General features: G+C 39.2%; 1 protein-coding gene across 5 annotated transcripts in view; it reads left to right on the forward strand.

Annotated features, from left to right (window-relative positions):
• sdk1a (sidekick cell adhesion molecule 1a) overlaps positions 1-18155 on the forward strand; it is a 370173-nt gene that overhangs the window by 338613 nt on the left and 13405 nt on the right. For all 5 annotated transcript variants that reach the window (XM_082188880.1, XM_082188881.1, XM_082188882.1 and 2 more), the window contains exons 29-35: positions 1178-1372; positions 2672-2873; positions 4063-4166; positions 5076-5146; positions 5836-5968; positions 11180-11236; positions 11680-11781. In XM_082188880.1, coding sequence (XP_082045006.1) covers positions 1178-1372; positions 2672-2873; positions 4063-4166; positions 5076-5146; positions 5836-5968; positions 11180-11236; positions 11680-11781 — 864 coding nt within the window. The remainder of the gene's footprint in view (positions 1-1177; positions 1373-2671; positions 2874-4062; positions 4167-5075; positions 5147-5835; positions 5969-11179; positions 11237-11679; positions 11782-18155) is intronic.

Below are 18155 nucleotides of genomic sequence, written 5' to 3' on the forward strand. Positions count from 1 at the left end.
AAGAGGCACAAAATCTCTCTCTCGGACCTTTACCTGGACTGTTCCCTGCTGGTGGAATGATCTGCCTAACTCAACCAGAGCTGCTGAGTCCGTGACCATTTTCAAGAAACGGCTGAAGACGCATCTTTTTCGCCTGCACTTGATCCATTAATACTAACACTTTCTCTTCCATTCTATATCTATTTATAAAAAATAAAATATAAAAAATACTCTGTGTTAGATTAATCTGGGAAGGGTCATAGCACTTGCATATTGTTAGTTTAACTGCTTCTATTGTTCTCATTTGTAAGTCGCTTTGGATAAAAGCGTCTGCTAAATGAATAAATGTAAAATGTAAATTAAAAAAGAAAGATACTGACCTTCTATTTTTGTCCCATCAAATGCTTCAACCAATATAAAAAAAAATACAATTATAAAAGAACAGATTTTGTTCTTTTTGAACTGCTTCAGTTGGAGCAGAAGCTATCGGTGAATCTGTTCTTCACCCACAGATTTGGTTGTTTTTAGTTTTGAAATTAATAACTGTAATAATGTGCATTATAATGTGCATATCAATTAGTGGTAATTCTGAATAATATCCATTATAAAATTAGTTAAAAGAACATAATTCTTGTTTGGAGTTGATAAAGAAGTGCCTGAGCCATACCGATGGTACAGTGTAAAACAAACTAATTTAATTTCATGCAGGTTTGTTGTGCATCACCATTTTCTTTGTGGTTCTTTTCTCTGTGTATTGAATTTGACATTTGGAATACATTTGATACAGGGAATGAAGGCAAGGCAGAAGACCTCGCCAATGAAAGACAGATTTAAATAAAGTCTTTTTGCAGTAAAGGGAAGCAATGACTGCAGACGTTAACCAGAGCTGAATTTAAAATAGATGCTGATAGACCAAATTTTCCAGTGCACTGAAGCCTTTTTGAAAGCCATTCGTCTTATAAACCTGCTGTTGTTTTTCTAAAGATGATTTTCCTACAACAAATGGCTTTTTGAGGAGATATTTTCCTCCTCCTGCCCTTTTGTACTTTGATTTCTCAAAACTGAAAACTACTCTCAAAGTTTGCAGAAATGTTATTTATACTTTTGATGTTGGTAAAGGATTAAGCTGTCTCACTGTAGACATGAGAAGGACGGAGGATCAAGACTCACCTCAGATGATCTAATGCCTGTTTTATAGGATACCAGGTAGCTTACCGTCTGGATTCTGGGGATCCCAACCAGTTCATCACAGTAGAGGTTGGTCCTGATACCCGTCAGTTCACCGCATCCAGCCTGACCCAAGAGGCGGCCTACATCTTTCGGATCTCCGCCAAGACGGAGCAGGGCTGGGGAACACCTGCACAGGCTGTGGTCATAACTACTGAGATTAGAGGTGACGCAAACTTATAAATACACAACACCCGTATATCCATGAAGTTGGCATGAAATATAAACTCACCCTATCTATTTACTAAATGTTATTGATCTTATTGCAAATGATTAATCTATGCATGTTTCTTTTGGGTTTTTAATCAAAATATAACTCAATCTTCGGCTGTACATCAAAATATCCAATCATAGCCCATATCCTAACCCCACCCCTAAAATGATAGAGATTGGTAAATAAGAATAGTCCAAAAACGTCCTGATTCTAAAAAAATCATGTAAAAATCCTGTTAGACAAAAGGGGATGCTATTTACTTTCTTAATCAAAATAATTTGTATTTTAGTATTGTATTAAAATATGTAATATTTTCCTCCTTTGAAACGGCTTTTCTTTTCAACACATCACCTAGATCCGAAAATAATGTTCGAAATTTATTCTACAATTTGTGCAATAGTTAACACCGTAATTAAGTGGTTAATGTTAACATAATATAAGTTTGTTTTGCAATTTTAGCAAATAACAATAAAATGGAAACAGAAGCATTACTAAACTGAATTGCTCTGAATGATGAAATTGACTTGAGAAATGGCTGCTGGTGGTGTTTCAGGAGGAAAGTAGTAGACTGAAACCTCACAATCAAGTCTGACTGCATTCTGAAACGGCTTATTTTCACGATCCCAACAATTCCCGGTGGATCATTTTATTGTATTGAATATCTTATTTCTTTCAGAAATCATGTCACATTACAGAAGTAAAATTGATTTTGAATGCAGTTTCCTTATGATTTTAAGCATTATTGTTTAAATTCTCAGAAGTGCATGCATGATCCATATCAGTCTTTAGACACTTATGAGCTATGATATGCATCCCAAATGCTACAATGTTAATAAACTGTTCAATTTCAAGAAAGACAGATAGTTTGGGTTAGAAATGGAGAGCGATTGCATATCATCCTTTGACCTCGTGAAACTGCTCAATTGGTCATTTTAAAAGCTGCACGGACAAGGCTATTGCAATCATGGCTTTCGATAGCTTTGGTTGCGCATGATCTGCATCTTTAATGGCGGTCGATACGGTGCACCTTTAAATAAACAAATTATGCCTCACTGTATTGAATTCTCCCATTAAAATCGATGAGGCTATGCAGTTGCGTGTCACACAGGTGGGGAGGGGTGGAGAGGCCAGGGCAAGACCCACTGACTGATGCACACATGAGCAGAAGAGTCCTGTCGCGTGATTAAGAACAGTCAGCAATACCAGCCTGACCCCTGAACTCCCACTTCACATCTATCTCTCCTCCATCAGAGCGACCGCAGCCTCCACGGCAGCTGCGAGTGCCACAGGACCACGTGCAGTCCCGCAAACTGCAGCTCAACTGGGTGCCTGGAGGGGACGGCTCGTCTCCCGTCCGTTACTTTACCCTACAGACACAGGAACTGCCCAACGGCGACTGGCTCACACATTCCTCCGCTATAAGCCACAATTATACCTCCTGGGAGGTGGACAGGTGAGCTTATTTCTCAACCCCACAATCCCGCAAACAGCACCTAAAGAATGCCCTCAGATGACCCTCACAGAGTTGATTCCTGTCGATTTCCACTGCTTCACAGCCACATGTGTTCCCCTGCAGGGAGTGATATTAAATGCGTAGGAGCCTTTTTCCAGTGCAGCAATTTATGATACTCAGTCCAATTTGAGAGAGTGAGAAACAATCAGTACCTTGGGCTACGGGCACTCCAGCTTTTTGCATATGAGTTATGTTGGATCCGCAGCCATGATTATATGGCCAGTCGAATAGTATTTTATATGCATTCAGAGGGCCATCTCATCTTGATTATGATGAGTCCCCTTTCTCAGTTGAAAACTCTCTCAGCCATCAGCTTTTGAGTGCTTTTTTTAACAGCCAGATTGTTGCTAAATGGATTATTCAGGACTGATTTGTGTCTTTACCAGCTGGAGGCTTTTAGGAGTGGGGCATCATGGGAAAAATATTCCCTTTAACCAAGTAATACGAATAGCGGAAAACCCCCTCGCTTGGAAAGCGCCGTGCAACTCATCTCAATCTTCAGAGATCGGTTATGAGACCTAAACGATATGTTTAGATTGTTAACGAGTTGGCTTGTGCAGTGTGTTTTGGGTAAATGGGAAATGAACAAATTAGAAATGTAAGCAAAGATTTTTCCACATATTCCCTTTACTGTCAATTCCAGATGATTTTCAACACACAGTGATTGAAGAAGGCTAGGCAGTAGGGCTGTGCAAATGACCAAAGCAGTCATTTTTGATTATTACTTTTGATATTGAATTGTGATTATTTATATGTTATTATAATCATATCAATTATTCATACAAGTGTGCAGCCCTACTAGGCTGCATTCACTGACATATTTTACCTGCATCCCAGTTCTTCATATCATATTTCTGAGTTCATGAATTGGCCCATAAGCAGCACTCATGTCTTTATATGAGCTCTCCAATAAGAAGTGTTTTGTGTCTTATTTCCGTCCTCACCTCTCTGCCTCAAGTGCTTTAAGATAAAACTCTGTAATTGCCAGCGTGTGCCCTTGGGCTTCAATGGATTGTGTCCCTGACATTTATAGATACTAGCTCATACATGCACTGCTGAGCCACATCATTTGTGATGGGAAAGGTCTTTGTCCAATATGAGAGAGCTCACGAGCTGTGCAATCCCTCAGGCTGAAACCCTACACTTCATACAAGCTGAGAATGATGGCGACTAATGACGTCGGAGACAGCAAGTACAGCCAAGAGACGGATGCAATTACCACTTTACAAGATGGTGAGTAATAATGAGCGTGTTGTATCCACTGGCTTTGGTTGATGCGCTATTGATTCAAATAAAAGTCATAGAAGAGCTATAGTCTTACAATCTGCGCCATTTACTTGGAAGCAGAAGTCTTGGAACTGATTTAATTCTGTCATTATTTACTCACCCTCATGTTATTCTAAACTTGTGTGACTTTCTTTCTTCAGTGGAACACAAAGGGAGATTTTATTTTTTTTTTATGTGCATTTTCATGCACTTATAATGAATGGGAACTGGAGTGTTTAGGCTTCAAAAAGGACACAAAAGCACCATAAAAGTTTGTCCAAAATTTCCACAAGGATACTGTAAAATTCGCTAGATTTATTTTTATAAATTATAATTTATCTAGCGAATTTTACAGTATTAATGTTTTTTCTTTCTAAAGACTCATCAGAAGTCATGAGAATCATTTTATTCAATGGTCAACGTGTTTCTCTTCAGGTTTATACATCTAAAAGTAGAAAAAGCTAAGCATGTTCTCCATATGGATGCCTTTAATGGGGTCCCTCGCAAGGGAACCATCATATTCAGGGGTCCAGGGCATCAGAAAGATTGAAAACCCCTCATCCATATTACTCAAAACTTTTTGAAAGAGAAGATATTGGTGAATACCGTTTTTTCCAGTTTCTCACAGAAAGCCATCATACGACATCTGAGGACTAAAGCACACAAGTGAAATGATGAACCACTTTTATGGTGCTTTTTTAGCTTGACACCACCAGTCCTCATTTACTTCCATTACAGTGAAAAGAACATTCTTCAAAAATCCTCCTATTATGTTCCAGAGAAGAAATAGCTAAACAGATTATGGAAGGAGATTCTCTTATCTAAGAACGCATCTACCCGGATCTCCTCTTCTTATATTTTACTTTTTTCATGCAGTTCCTGATGAAGCGCCCTTGATTCAAGCCGTGAAACCCTCCACGACGACATCTGTGCTGGTGCAGTGGCAGGTACGCTAATGCCAGCCCACCCCGGTCAAGTGAACTCCTGACCCCCATTAAGTTTATCTGATGGCCAGATAACAAACCGGCTCCAGCATGAGAAGAATACCAGCATGTTGCAAGCTATCGCCAGTGAAATTACAGCCCTGTTCTGTTTTAATGATCTGACTTTTGTCAATAGGTAGCCTCGCTTCACTCTGAGCAGCCTGTCGTGCATCGCTTAGTATTCCTCGTGCAGGTTTGAATAAATTAATGACATGCGGTATTGATACCCGCACATTTACAGAGCTCGCAGAGGGCTTTGGCAAGCCCAGGATAATTAATACCCATGCGTGACAGCGATCCTGCAATCTGAAGGGATATTAATTAGTAGCTGAAACCTTTCTTCACTGACCTATGAGTCCCGGATCTTCTCACTACTGTCTGTTTTATCAGCAGAACCGTGGGCTGAGTTGATTACACTTAGCTCGGAGCTTTGTTAATTACCCACTGACTGAATGGCTCAGAAATTAAATCCTCATCTTTTATTTATCTTATTCGTTTCGCGGCAAGCGTCGCACACGGATGTGCGATGAGAGATCAGTCAGTGCTGTCTGTCAGTTACAGCCAGGAAGGCTTTTTTATCAGGGTGTCCTTTAATAAGGACCGTGAGAACAGCTAGTGGAATGTGACCTTTAATTTAATCTATGCCTTTGCAGAAGCCCAAGGAGGAGAGTTTGAATGGGGTTCTGGTGGGCTATCGGCTCTACTACCGTGAGCTGCAGTATGACAGCGCTCCGGAGGAGTCAAAGAGGGCCGTCAACAGCTCCTTACTGCGCACCGAACTGACAGGTAACTAGCGGGAGGAGGCTCTCCTCTTGAACCAGAAACGTCTGCACGCAGGCGTGATTTATAGCTCGAGTGCTTCTTTGAACACTTTAACCCATGCAGTTATTGAAAAAAAATTATTTGTTTCTCAAGGAATTCCTCAATGTTTTAAACTCACTTATTTTGACGTGTTTACTTTTGTGCAAAGATATTGTATTTCTCCCAGCTACTCTCTCAGAAAGAAAGGTGAGTTTTAAATTGAAACTGGGACACAATCAGTGATGGCAAATCCACATTTATACAATGAATATGAACTTTATCAAAGCATTAGGGTGAGCGTCCTCCTTGCAGTTAGGACAATAATTTTAAATCAATTTACAGTGGATTTTGAGATTGCTATTCAATTCTAACATGGAAAAAGTGGCAATTTATTAAGAAATATTCCAGATGGATCTTCATCAAATGCAAAGCTTGTTTGAATATTATTTTTATTGATTATCAATTATTATCATAAATATTGCTGCAAGCAGCAATTATCGGTGCCAAGCACAAAGGCATGGCTGGGAGTGTCAGACCAACTGCAACAATGAGCAATAAAGACATTTAAAGATGATTTTAGGCAAAATGGCAGAAAAATCATATACAGTAACTAAAAATATGATTTAATGGATTATCAAGACACATACCAAGTTTTGTAATGTACACCAATGAAATTGTGAAGTGTTGCATTTAATATCATGATAATATATTGTAATTAATGTCAATGTCCTTGTTTTGTTCTATTATAGCGCCACAGTGGCACAGTTCCACCGCTTTTTTTGTGTTCTCAGAATGATACATGTGTGTGTCAAATTTGGTGAAAATATTTAATTTTGTTTTGGAGTTATAGACATTTATATGTATGAGAGCATAAAAAATGACCCATGGACGACTTTTGATTTTTTTTCCATGTTTTCAAACTTCCTACGGTGGTTTCGTCTCGATCAGTCTAACAGTTTAGAAGATATTGGCAAAAGTTTTTTAAGCGCTAATTTACAAAATTGCACTAACCATAAGGCAAAACCTAGAATGTTTGGTATCGTTAGACTCGGCAAGGATTCAGGAATGTAAGGAAAAATAAGTCAACCAAATCCAAAGTTATAAGCCTGTAAATAATCTTTTTCACCACTAGGTGGCGCTGGTCAGAAACTTCTCAGACTCTTTCAGAGCATCGTGCCAATGACCCATACCAAGTTTTGTAACGATACGTTCATGCATTCATAAAATACAACATTTTAGTAAACAATTCAAAATAGCCGATATGGAAAAATTGGATATCAGTCGACTCGGCATGACGCCCTGAATCTAACAATACCACTTTTAGGATTTTTGGACAAAACGTTCAGAAGTTATAACCAAAAATAGCTATTTTTTCGTATCTCCGGACCAGTAGGTGGTGCTGTGCCGAAACGCAGTATGTAGCCTCAAGTCATTTGACCAAGTTTGGTCTGAATACAATAAAGTGTTGCGGAGATACAGCCTTACATCGGCACTTGGTGTTTTAAGCCCCCAACGGCGCCTTCCAGGCAGCGAGGGGATGGGTAGGTTTAAGGTTGAGGGTAGGGTTAGCTGCCTCTAAGGAGCCATTGGGGGCCTAAAACACCATCGAGCCCTTACATCTGTTTTTGCAAGCGCTACATAAAATTAGTTTGCGCGGTATTTGAAAGGTTTGACGAATCAACTTGAATTCTATAACTTTTTGTCGGCATGGTCTGAAGATGATCTGGTTAAATTTTTGTGAAAATCGGAGCAACCGTCAAAAAGTAGATTTTAAAAAAAATATCAAAATGGCGGAAGGATTTTAATGATGGAAAATGATACAATCGAATCGTCTTGAGACAAGGAATCAGTGGGAAAAGTGGGAATTTTGTTTCTAGCCCTTATGGTTCAAAAGTTATTAGCATAAACAAGAGTGAAACTTTGGAAAGTTTGTGGCGCTAGAGGGATTGAGTTAGAGACTCCAAATTTGCTATGTTGACTGCTCAGACTGTCCTCTATCAGTGTGCCAAATTTATAACTTTATAATTCATAACTTACCCGCAAGCGGTTCTATGGGTTGCCATAGGCTTCCATCCGGAAGAAGAAGAAGAAACGGAAGAAGAATAAGAACGCCAACGATTTCAGTAGGTGCCTACGCACTTTCAGTGCTTGGCCCCTAATAATAATAATAGCAAAATAATATCCCTGTTAACTAAGAAAAGCTGGATCCAAAATGACATAATTTTTGGTGGGAAACCCAATGGCACAAACATAAGCAAATATTAGTTATATTAGTTGTTTTGTTTTGTCTTACTTTACAATATTCCATGTTTGATGACATGAAAAATATGGTTAATATTAGTCAAACTTAACTTGGCTAAATGTAATTTAAAGTTTACAGTATGTAAGCTACAGTAGTTTTCAATCCCTCACTGAGCTTTTTTTTTCTGTCCAGTTTGGCAAGTGTTTGACATGTGCTTTTGTGCAAAAATATATATTGTATTTCCCAGCTACACTCTTGGAAAGGAAGTCGAGTTTTGAAATGAAACTGGGACACAACCTGTGATGGCAGATTTCCAAATCCACATTTAAGGCACACTATGCAGTTTCCGTTTTTCCCCTAGAGTCGCTGTCGAGTACTTGTATTTAACGTTACTGTCATAAATACCACTCACGCAGAGCTGTCTCTGCACTCTTCCGACCGCGCTTTCTTTGTTTTCTTCGTCGACTCTGCCATGATTCACGTCTGAAATGCGTGCTAGTGTCTTCCATAGAGGCTGCTTCATATGTTGTTGATGTATGTGACGTCGTGCCGTAAAGCAATTCGTGATTCTCGTGAGATTTGTCGGGGCGCCACCTCTCAAACTTGCATTGCTGGTTTTGCAAGCTGTTATATTAAGGTACAAATCTTGCATATTGCGCAAATTTGAACGTTATCAAAGCGTTAGGGCGCTTTTTCTTCCTGCAGTTAGAGAATATATTTCCGCCGGATGGCTGAGCGTAGGTGAACTCATTACGCGCTCAGGCTGCGTGAGGTGCGGAATCATGAGTTTGAGCTCAAGTGTTCGACACCATGCGCACCATCGGGCTCTTTTTCCACAGCCCGGATCCGGCTGCTAAATCTCCTTTGACAAATTGGACTCAGCAGTGTTGACAGCATTTAAATGCGCAAGCCCGGAGCAGCCAAGCACGAAGGCATATTTAATTCCTTTCCCTATTTTCTGCACTGGTCAGGGCAGGAATGCAATATCTCTCCTCTGCTCTCCACTCATCTTACATGTTAAAATCTGAGGTCTGTTAAGTGCTGAATGCACCTCCCTGCTGAAATCACCCTAAATGCCAAGAGGAAATTACCGGAGCTATGCTCTGTTTGTTCAGGCTTAACAGCTTACATTGAAAAGTTAGCAGGTACTCCAGAAACTAACAAGGTCCTTGTCACTTTCTGAGGCAGTCTGTTACTTATATATGCCTATGATTGTTGTTCATAGTGTGTTGTCGGACAGATACAAAGATTTAGTCATTCCTCTTGTGCATTTCCCCTTCATGTCTTAATATATTGAATAAAATTTTCAAATGACATTTTTACAGATTCATATGATAGTCTTTTTTTATTTTAGTATCAAATATTAAGGTGACATTTAAATTAATTAATTTTTTTTTAAATCCATTTACACTGGATGTTGTTATGCAATTCTAACATAAAAAAGTGGTAATTTGTTAAAGGACAAGTTCGGTATTTTTACACTTAAAGCCCTGTTTACAGATCGTTTCTGATGAAATAGAACGGTTAAGATAAAAATTTGGACACATGCTGCTGTCCCGAGAATTTGAGGTTTCTTTCACTTTCCCCCCCACCCCCAGAATGGCTGCATATGGGCACTGGAACAATCCTTCCTAAAAACGCATTAAACTTTCGTTTACAAAGACGTGAAACTCACCGAGTGGTCAGGGGTGTTCACTGATATGCTCACACAAAAATCGCTGCAATAGATGCTTTCCAACATGTTTTATCGTAGTTTTTGTCCAACTCTCCATTGACTTGTATTGGATGTGCTGTGAGGTACGCTATTACTCCGCCACCAACTGGGCTGGAGTGTCTATTATTCAAGCTCTCAACGAATGGTAAAACACCTGTTTGAAAGCATCTTTTGCAGCGATTTTTGTGTGAGCATATCAGTGAACACCCCTGACCACTCGGTGAGTTTCACGTCTTTGTAAATGAAAGTTTAATGCGTTTTTAGGAAGGATTGTTCCAGTGCCCATATGCAGCCATTCTGGGGGTGGGGGGGAAAGCGAAAGAAACCTAAAATTCTCGGGACAGCAGCATGTGTCCAAATTTTTATCTTAACCATTCTATTTCATCAGAAACGATCTGTAAACAGGGCTTTAACTGTAAAATACCGAACTTGTCCTTTAAAAACAATAAAAATTTCATCAAAAACAAAACATGTTTAAATATTTTGATTGATAATCGTAATCATAATTATATCCCCTTTTAACTAAGAAAAGCTGGATCCATAATGACTTAATTTTTTGTGGAAAAACCACTAAATATTAGCAATGATTTTGATTAATTATGTGATGTTCAACCATTTTTGATAAAATGATAGAAATCAAATCAAAATATGATTAAAATTGATCAAACTTAACTGGGTTAAATTTTATTTAGTTTACTTTTAATCCCTCACTGAGCTCTTTATTTCTGTCCATTTAGATATTTTGTAAGTAAAGTTACTGAGTGTCTGAGCTTGACCAGAAGATACTTCTGAAAGTCTGATATGCCCTCTTGTAGAAACCCTTTTTTAAACTACACAGACATATTCATTTAAGTAACAGAGCTCAAAAGGAACAGTATAAAAGGATTGACTAGTGGTGCGGACATTCCGATTTTTCTTTAATTTTCCTCAAGTGATGCTGGATCAGTATATGTTTTAGAAATCTTATTAGGTCCCTAATGCACCCCAGCTTGTGATATAGAACTGTATATTGACTGTTGAATCATTAATCACTGACTCGCTTTGGTTTCTCGCAGGGTTTGATCTGAGCGCGTACAAAAGTGAGATGAGCATTGTGGAATTTCATCAATCTCTTGGAGAATTGTGTGATGAGGAACTTTGAAAAGCAAAGATTTACTGCCATGATGAAATATCCCTTTAATTTGTGCTTTTCCATCTCCAGTAATGTATTCCTCATCAGTTGCTCTTTCTCCCTCCACAGCCAAAAGCACTGTGAAGACTGTCAGCAATCCTTCATTAACCGAATTCGAGCTAACGCGTGAGTTTCATTTTGCCATCTTTCTCATTTATGTCAGTCTGCCTTTGAAGTCCGAAATAATCAAACTCCCTTTGGCAAAGTGTGTAATCCCAAATACTCTTCCTGTTCAGAGAACATGTTTTTTCCTCTAATCCAACTACTCTGACCAGGAACATTCTGGCCCTGAGATATTCTCAAAAGTGAATCTCATTGCGCACTGCCTGAGACCTGAGAAATGCATGTGCTCTCAGTTCTCCTTTGTAAGAGTTTGATGCCATTGCTTTCCATGATCACATCCAAACTATTCCGCATCCACACTGTATGGAACAGTTGGTGGATATCTGAGAGATGCTTTTGTTTCTACTCAGAATAATTCTCATTCTTCTTTTCTGCTGTCTCAAAGCCAAGATACACCTTTCAAGTACCCTTATACCCTTCTGTTTTTAATTTTATATTTTCATCAGAGCTGCAGAAATACAGGCGCTATGAAATTGTGATGACTGCCTACAACGTCATTGGCGAAAGCCCTCCAAGTGCTCCAGTAGAGGTGTTTGTTGGAGAAGCAGGTAAGTGATTGTGTGAAAATGAGGGCACTTTCCATATGTTTTTGCAATATTAACTGAAAAACTACACAGCAATGTAATTCCATATCAGCTATAAATTCATAAAGACACTTTTGATTAAAAGTGATAACATCCAGTTCCAACCTGTCCCAAACTTCATCCAGGCCCCCCTTAATGTTGAGTCCAGATGTTAAGGGGTATTGTAACACCGGACGCTACAGTTGTCGTGGCGCACCTTGCCACAACATCTTGAGGCTGACTACACTGGACGCGACAAAGCGAACGTCCTAAATCCATTTGTCCTATGTGTCAGAAGTAGCGTGAGCGCTTTAAGTACATCCGAATTAGAATGGCCATCAGTTTACTGTCAGGGTTTTGTCGATTATAATGGGTTTTATTGTCTTTTGTCTCGTTGTGTCACGTCACTCACGCCCAGTGTAGACACAGTGTAAGGTCTCTTGTATTTTCTAAACTTGCACCATTTGAGAACATAACTCAGTGGTTATGTAGAAGACTATGGGTTGTTGTTTTTTCGAATACTGAGGAGACTTTTGTCAAACCCATACCAGTATGCTTTGCTGGCATCATCCCACCAGAGGACCATTTTAATGAGAGAGCAAATTCACAGAAAACATCTTTGCCGCTCCACCCTGACAGATGTGGTGATGACCACTGTCGATGGATGTTCCTTTTGAGATGGCTGTGCCATACGGCTCTCTAGGAGCAGGACAGCATGTGCTCTGTCTCGAGTCCTTCAGGGAATAAGGCGTGACATGAGCTGACAGATATGAATTGTGTTCCCTTAGTGGAGTGGCATGAAGAGGGAACATAACGACAGAGGCTAGAGCTATGGTGAGGTTCTGCTTAATGTGACAGAAACACAAACCCACTTAAAGGCCTGGGCTTGGATCAATTTATGTGTTTAGATCAATTAGCTTTTTCAGAAGCAATCATGATTACTACTGAAATTTCATTTCAGGGATCTGAGAGAGGTTTGGAAGAAAATTGGCTTATACTCCAAGCAAACCAAACTTTTAAGTTCACAGTTTAGTTTGCTTATAAGTTGAATTGTGAACACAAAGGACTTTGTTTGCCTTATTTTCACTTTTGCATGAATCTTGAGGTTCTACAAACGTAAAATATGTCTATTACAGATAACCGTACAAAATGCTGCTTATTCTGTTTCTATGCAGATGACAGAGTGAGATATTATTATACACAATAGTGGGCTGCCTTTCTGTCATATTGTTATGCTGTCATATGCTGGGATATAAAGAAACACAAACTCTCAAAGGTCTTCCTTCAGTTTTGATCCTGAAACCAATATCTGAAATCCTTATCCTTGTTGGAACATTTTTTGGAACAGCTTATAAGTAATACTAAGTGATGTGTTTTAAAAATAAAGAAAAAGAAAAAGTTTTCTGTGATGGGTAGGTTTAGGGTGTGCGAGTGTGTGTGTGCGCGTGTGTGTGTGTGTGGGCGTGTGTGCGCGTGTGTGTGTGTGTGTGTGCGCGCGTGTGTGTGTGTGTGCGTGTGTGTGTGTGTGCGCGTGTGTGTGTGCGCGCGTGTGTGTGTGTGTGTGTGTGTGTGTGTGTGTGTGTGTGTGTGTGTGTGTGTGTGTGTGTGTGTGTGTGTGTGTGTGTGTGTGTGTGTGTGTGTGTGTGTGTGTGCGCGCGCTTGTTTTTCTATCCCAGTGGGGACTTCAACCTGAATGGGGACTAGTGTCACCATGAGGAAACAAGCTTATATACAGTTTATACAGTATAAAAACTATTACGTCTAAGGAAAGTCCTCACAAAGATAGTAAACCAGGGGTGCGTTTCCCAAAAGCATCGTTAGCCAACTATGGTCGCTCGCATGTTCCATCGTTATCAGCATAGTTCAACGAGTCGTGTTTCCCTAAAACATAGTTCTGACGAACATTCGCAAACAACATCGCAAAGTTGTGTGGTTGGAACGACAGCTCTCGCTCGACCTGTGGTTAGAAGAATGGTTTCTTGTTTGCAATAAATCCTTATCTTGAGCAAAATAAGCAAGCTGACATTCAGTACAATCTATATCTTTTATTTAGAATACATACGATTGTCATTTACGTCTTTTAGTTTATCAAGAGATTTAAAGTGTAATTTTTGAAGAGTGTGCATGTGCGAACGTGCTCTAGTACCTACGTAAGAACGAGCCTATGATTGAATCTGGAAATAAAGCAAAATAACTTCAGATGCCATGTCCATAATTTATAGCAAAACATCTAGCATTAATTCAATCGCAAACAGATTCATTAAACGAAGTTATTACTCAACCACGTGCGTGACATCATAAAGCAATGTGGTTGAATTACCAATTTGCGACAATAGGGTACATTTCATATTATAATGTGTGAATACAAAATTAAATGAAACTCCAAAATAGTCCAAAATGAGATCTGAGAAAGCAGTAGTATGTTTGTTCACTTTTCTTTCCTGATTGTGCTTCTTTTAAGGACTTGAGGATAACACACTAAGAGGACCGTGTTCTGTACTGGAATAACTGGGACTAGTCACAGCACTTGCATATTGTTGCCTTATTGTTGGTTTGATTGCTTCTATTTCTCTCCTCATTTGTAAGTCGCTTTGGATGAAAGCATCTGCTAAATGATTAAATGTAAATGTACATGAGTCTGGAGTGCTTAGAGATATGAAAAGATGGCTGAGTAAATGTGCTCAAAGATGAATTTGTTGTTTTGAGCTGTACTGAAGGCTGGTTTAGCTCTTTGTTCTCCCCTACCTCACAATCAGGCTCCTGCAAGCTAGATTGTACTGCTGAATTGTAAAGTGCTTTTCAAGTTGAGCTCAAGTTGTTCTGTTACTAAAACAGAATTTTTTTCCCATGTACATTTATTGACTTGAATAATATCCAGCTGCCTGGCTGAAGAGCCGAGCGCTCCGTCTAATGAGCTGCCAAAAGAGGAAGCCCGGATATGACATTCCAACTATTCCTCTGGACACTAATAATTGTTGTGCTGTTTTATTGGGTACAATACAAAAGAAAGGATGTTTATCACCTACACAGCCTGAAACAAATTTATATTCATGTGGGGCATCTTATATGATCAATGAAAGGGCCTTTAGTGGAAAAACAATCCTCCCACCACTAGCAAATAGATGCATTACATCCACATTTCTACCATACGCTAAAAGTATTGAACGCAGGCAAATTGCTACAAATGCAAACTGTCATTTGTGCTGTTTAATTCCACTCCAGCCGTGCTAACAGGCTGACACTGCACAGACAGGATGTTGTCAAGGCTCTCGCTCGCCCCACAGTTTTGCATTTCACCTAATCATTGCCAAGATTATTTATGAAATTCTAAACAGCATTGCTCTAGTAGTGCCACAGTATTAATAAAAGCAGTCATGGTGAGAATTTTGGCAGGACAGAGGTGTGTGTGTGTGTGTGTGTGTGTGTGTGTGTGTGTGTGTGTGTGTGTGTGTGTGTGTGTGTGTGTGTGTGTGTGTGTGTGTGTGTGTGTGTGTGTGTGTGTGTGTGTGTGTGGTTGTGGTTGTTTTTTAGTTTTTTTTTACCTCTTTCACCTCTTTGCAGCATTTTTGGCCTCCTCTCATACGGGGTTTAATGAAGCAGTAAATATGAATCTGTCATAAAGAATTCAAGCAGCTGGTGGAGCAGGCAGGGTTATCAACATCAGGTTATTAACAGCATCATTAGAAGGGGCCAGGCATGGAGATTACTTCCAGCAGCAGGAGGGGGGACAGCCAAACAAACAAATGAATTTCCCTCTGATTAACGTCAGGTTGACTACATACCCTGAGAGGGATCAGAGAGCAGAGAGCTTTGCCTTTAAAAGCCTTCTGACATTCGATGGACATGCTGGTGTTAAAATGCAGAAACAGCAGACAGGTTTTAAACCCTAGAGAGCTGCCCTCATAGAGAGCATTTTATGGCATCATAGGGGTTCCTGATGGGAAGGTTGTTCTAAAAGGTGGGTAGCAATGCTGTTTTATAAGCTTTCTAAGTTAACATCACAAACTCAGAATACACTGCCACAAACAGTGAAAAAATGTATCCACACTTTCAGGGAAAAAAAGTGCATAGATTGTGCACACTCAAAATGACATCTTTGTACATTATTTAACCCTAAAAGGTTCAGTGCCAGTTCTTAAGTACCTGAAGGGGACTAATGTGGTATGGTTATACCCCTATATAACTAATATGCATATTTTAGGAGAAGATAAGAAACAAAGTTGGCAAGTTGCCCCTTAAAGTCCCTCCACAAAATAAAAATATGACATTAAACAGTGTATAAATCACTCGTTTTACTAAAATGACTCTGTCCAACACCAGTTAAAGTTACAGTGGGAAGCAGCGTTTCTCTCTTACCTGACGAGCCCATTGAGATTTAACAGACACCCTAAAATGTGCCGTGGGTTTGGTGAAGGGTAATTGAGATTGAAAGGGGAAAAGTCACATGAGAGCAGGAAGTGCCTCCATCGCGCCATTATTGTGCTTTTTATGCAATAAATCCTGACTCTTGTTTTCTTACACGAATCGATCTGAATGAATGATGTTAATGAGAAGACTAATTAAAAAGTAAATAATTCAAACTTAAAATTTGAAAATGAAAACATGATCTTTGAGGGGTTTTTAGTGAGCAACCAGCTTGGCGAAGTTAAAGGTACATCTCCGTGTCGATGACTATCATGACACCTTCATTTTTTACCAAGCTTTGATGACTGATAATCTGATAATATGTTTACTATTAAAAAGACCAGCTGGACATCATTTGACAAATAAATAAAAAGCTCTCTTTGGCTTTTTTGCTGGAGATTGATGATTTCACCCACTGCACAAATCCCCTGAAACCAGCCAGCAAACCAGCTTAGGCTTTTCTTTTTCAGCAGGGCATTGAAAGTATCAACAGAATAGTTTGATTGACTCAAAAATGTACTATGTTACCCAATATTTGTTTTCCATGCATTTTTATACTTTTATATTATTAAGTATTGAGTTGTTAGCTTAGCAACATGCTAATGTCAAACCCTATCAGAAGGAGTTGTTAAATCTCCAGTGCACTTTATGTGAGAGGTGTTCTTTGTGTGGCATAGCTGATAGAGTGCAACTGTCAGGTTCCAGAAGTAAAAACTCTATTCAATTTCTCCACAGGGAAAAAGATTTTGGACGATAACTTGTAAACCTTTAAAGACAGCCTTACTGTGAGCTACGAGGTTGTTAATCAATAGTATTTGCTTCTGTTGAAGCTGTTTGCCAGCATTATTTCAACTTAGTTTTAAAATAATCATGTTTAACAGCAGAATTCATGTCGAAAAACTACATTACCCCATGTTGCTGTACTTTCAGAGTCGAAACAAGCCAAACGTGGCAAGAGATCGCTTTAGCCCCGCCTACTCCCATGAATTGCCAGTCTCTACACTCTGAAAATACTTAAATATTTGAATCTATATATATGCATATTTTGCAATAAACCTAAAATATATTGTTTATATATATACTGTATATAATTTTTTAAAAAATTTTTATGAGTAGTGTTCTATTTCTCCATCGTTTTTAATCTGATTATGCTGTTCGCAATGCTTTATGGGATTGTAGTTTTTCTATCACTAAAGCCGTGAAGTAAATTCTTGTACCTTTTTATTTTTGTCTGATTTTCAAATACTTTATTGCTAGAATCAAAGTTTGTGATGTTATGATTCTCCTCCTAGCTGGTTGGCTTGGTTTATGGCTTATAACACTTTAACAAAGACTGTTTTTTTAAATCCCTTTGGGAAAAATGAATGGAAAAAAAATTCTTCCTGAACCAGCGCACTCCATATAGGGTTCCAAATCACTCAAAATCTTCGGTTTTAGTTGTTTTAGTTAGGATGCTGCTGTGTAGACAGCAAGACAGCTCACTTAGATGCTGGAACAGAACTTTTCTGTGCTTTATTATAACAGCTCATTCAGTCAAGTCTCTTGCACCCCACTGTCCACAGCTGTAACTCATTCCCGCTCATAAATGATTCAGCCCGCTTTACTACACGTAAACTCAACTTTCAAGCCCCTAATATAGTCAAGCTGTCATGCTCTCAGAGTTAGCTCTGCTTTCAGGTTTGGTCTTATTAAATTTGCTTCTTTTTTTTTTATTATTGCTGTCTGGGGTAGCTGCATCTGTTGCTGTGATTTATGATGGATAGGGCTTATGTATTCCTAGCCTCTTTAATGAATGACATTTAACAGAGACACAACAGAGGGCGGCAGCCACGCTGGAGTCAGTGTTCATCTGATATCACTTTTCCCACTGGGACTGGTTCTCATTCAGTAACTGACGCTAGCCGGGTTTCCACTTTGCGTTTACACTGACTTAAAAGGGTTCATAAATTACTCAT

Source organism: Leuciscus leuciscus (genome assembly GCF_965113295.1).
Source record: "Leuciscus leuciscus genome assembly, chromosome: 1".
Lineage (NCBI taxonomy): Eukaryota > Metazoa > Chordata > Actinopteri > Cypriniformes > Leuciscidae > Leuciscus > Leuciscus leuciscus.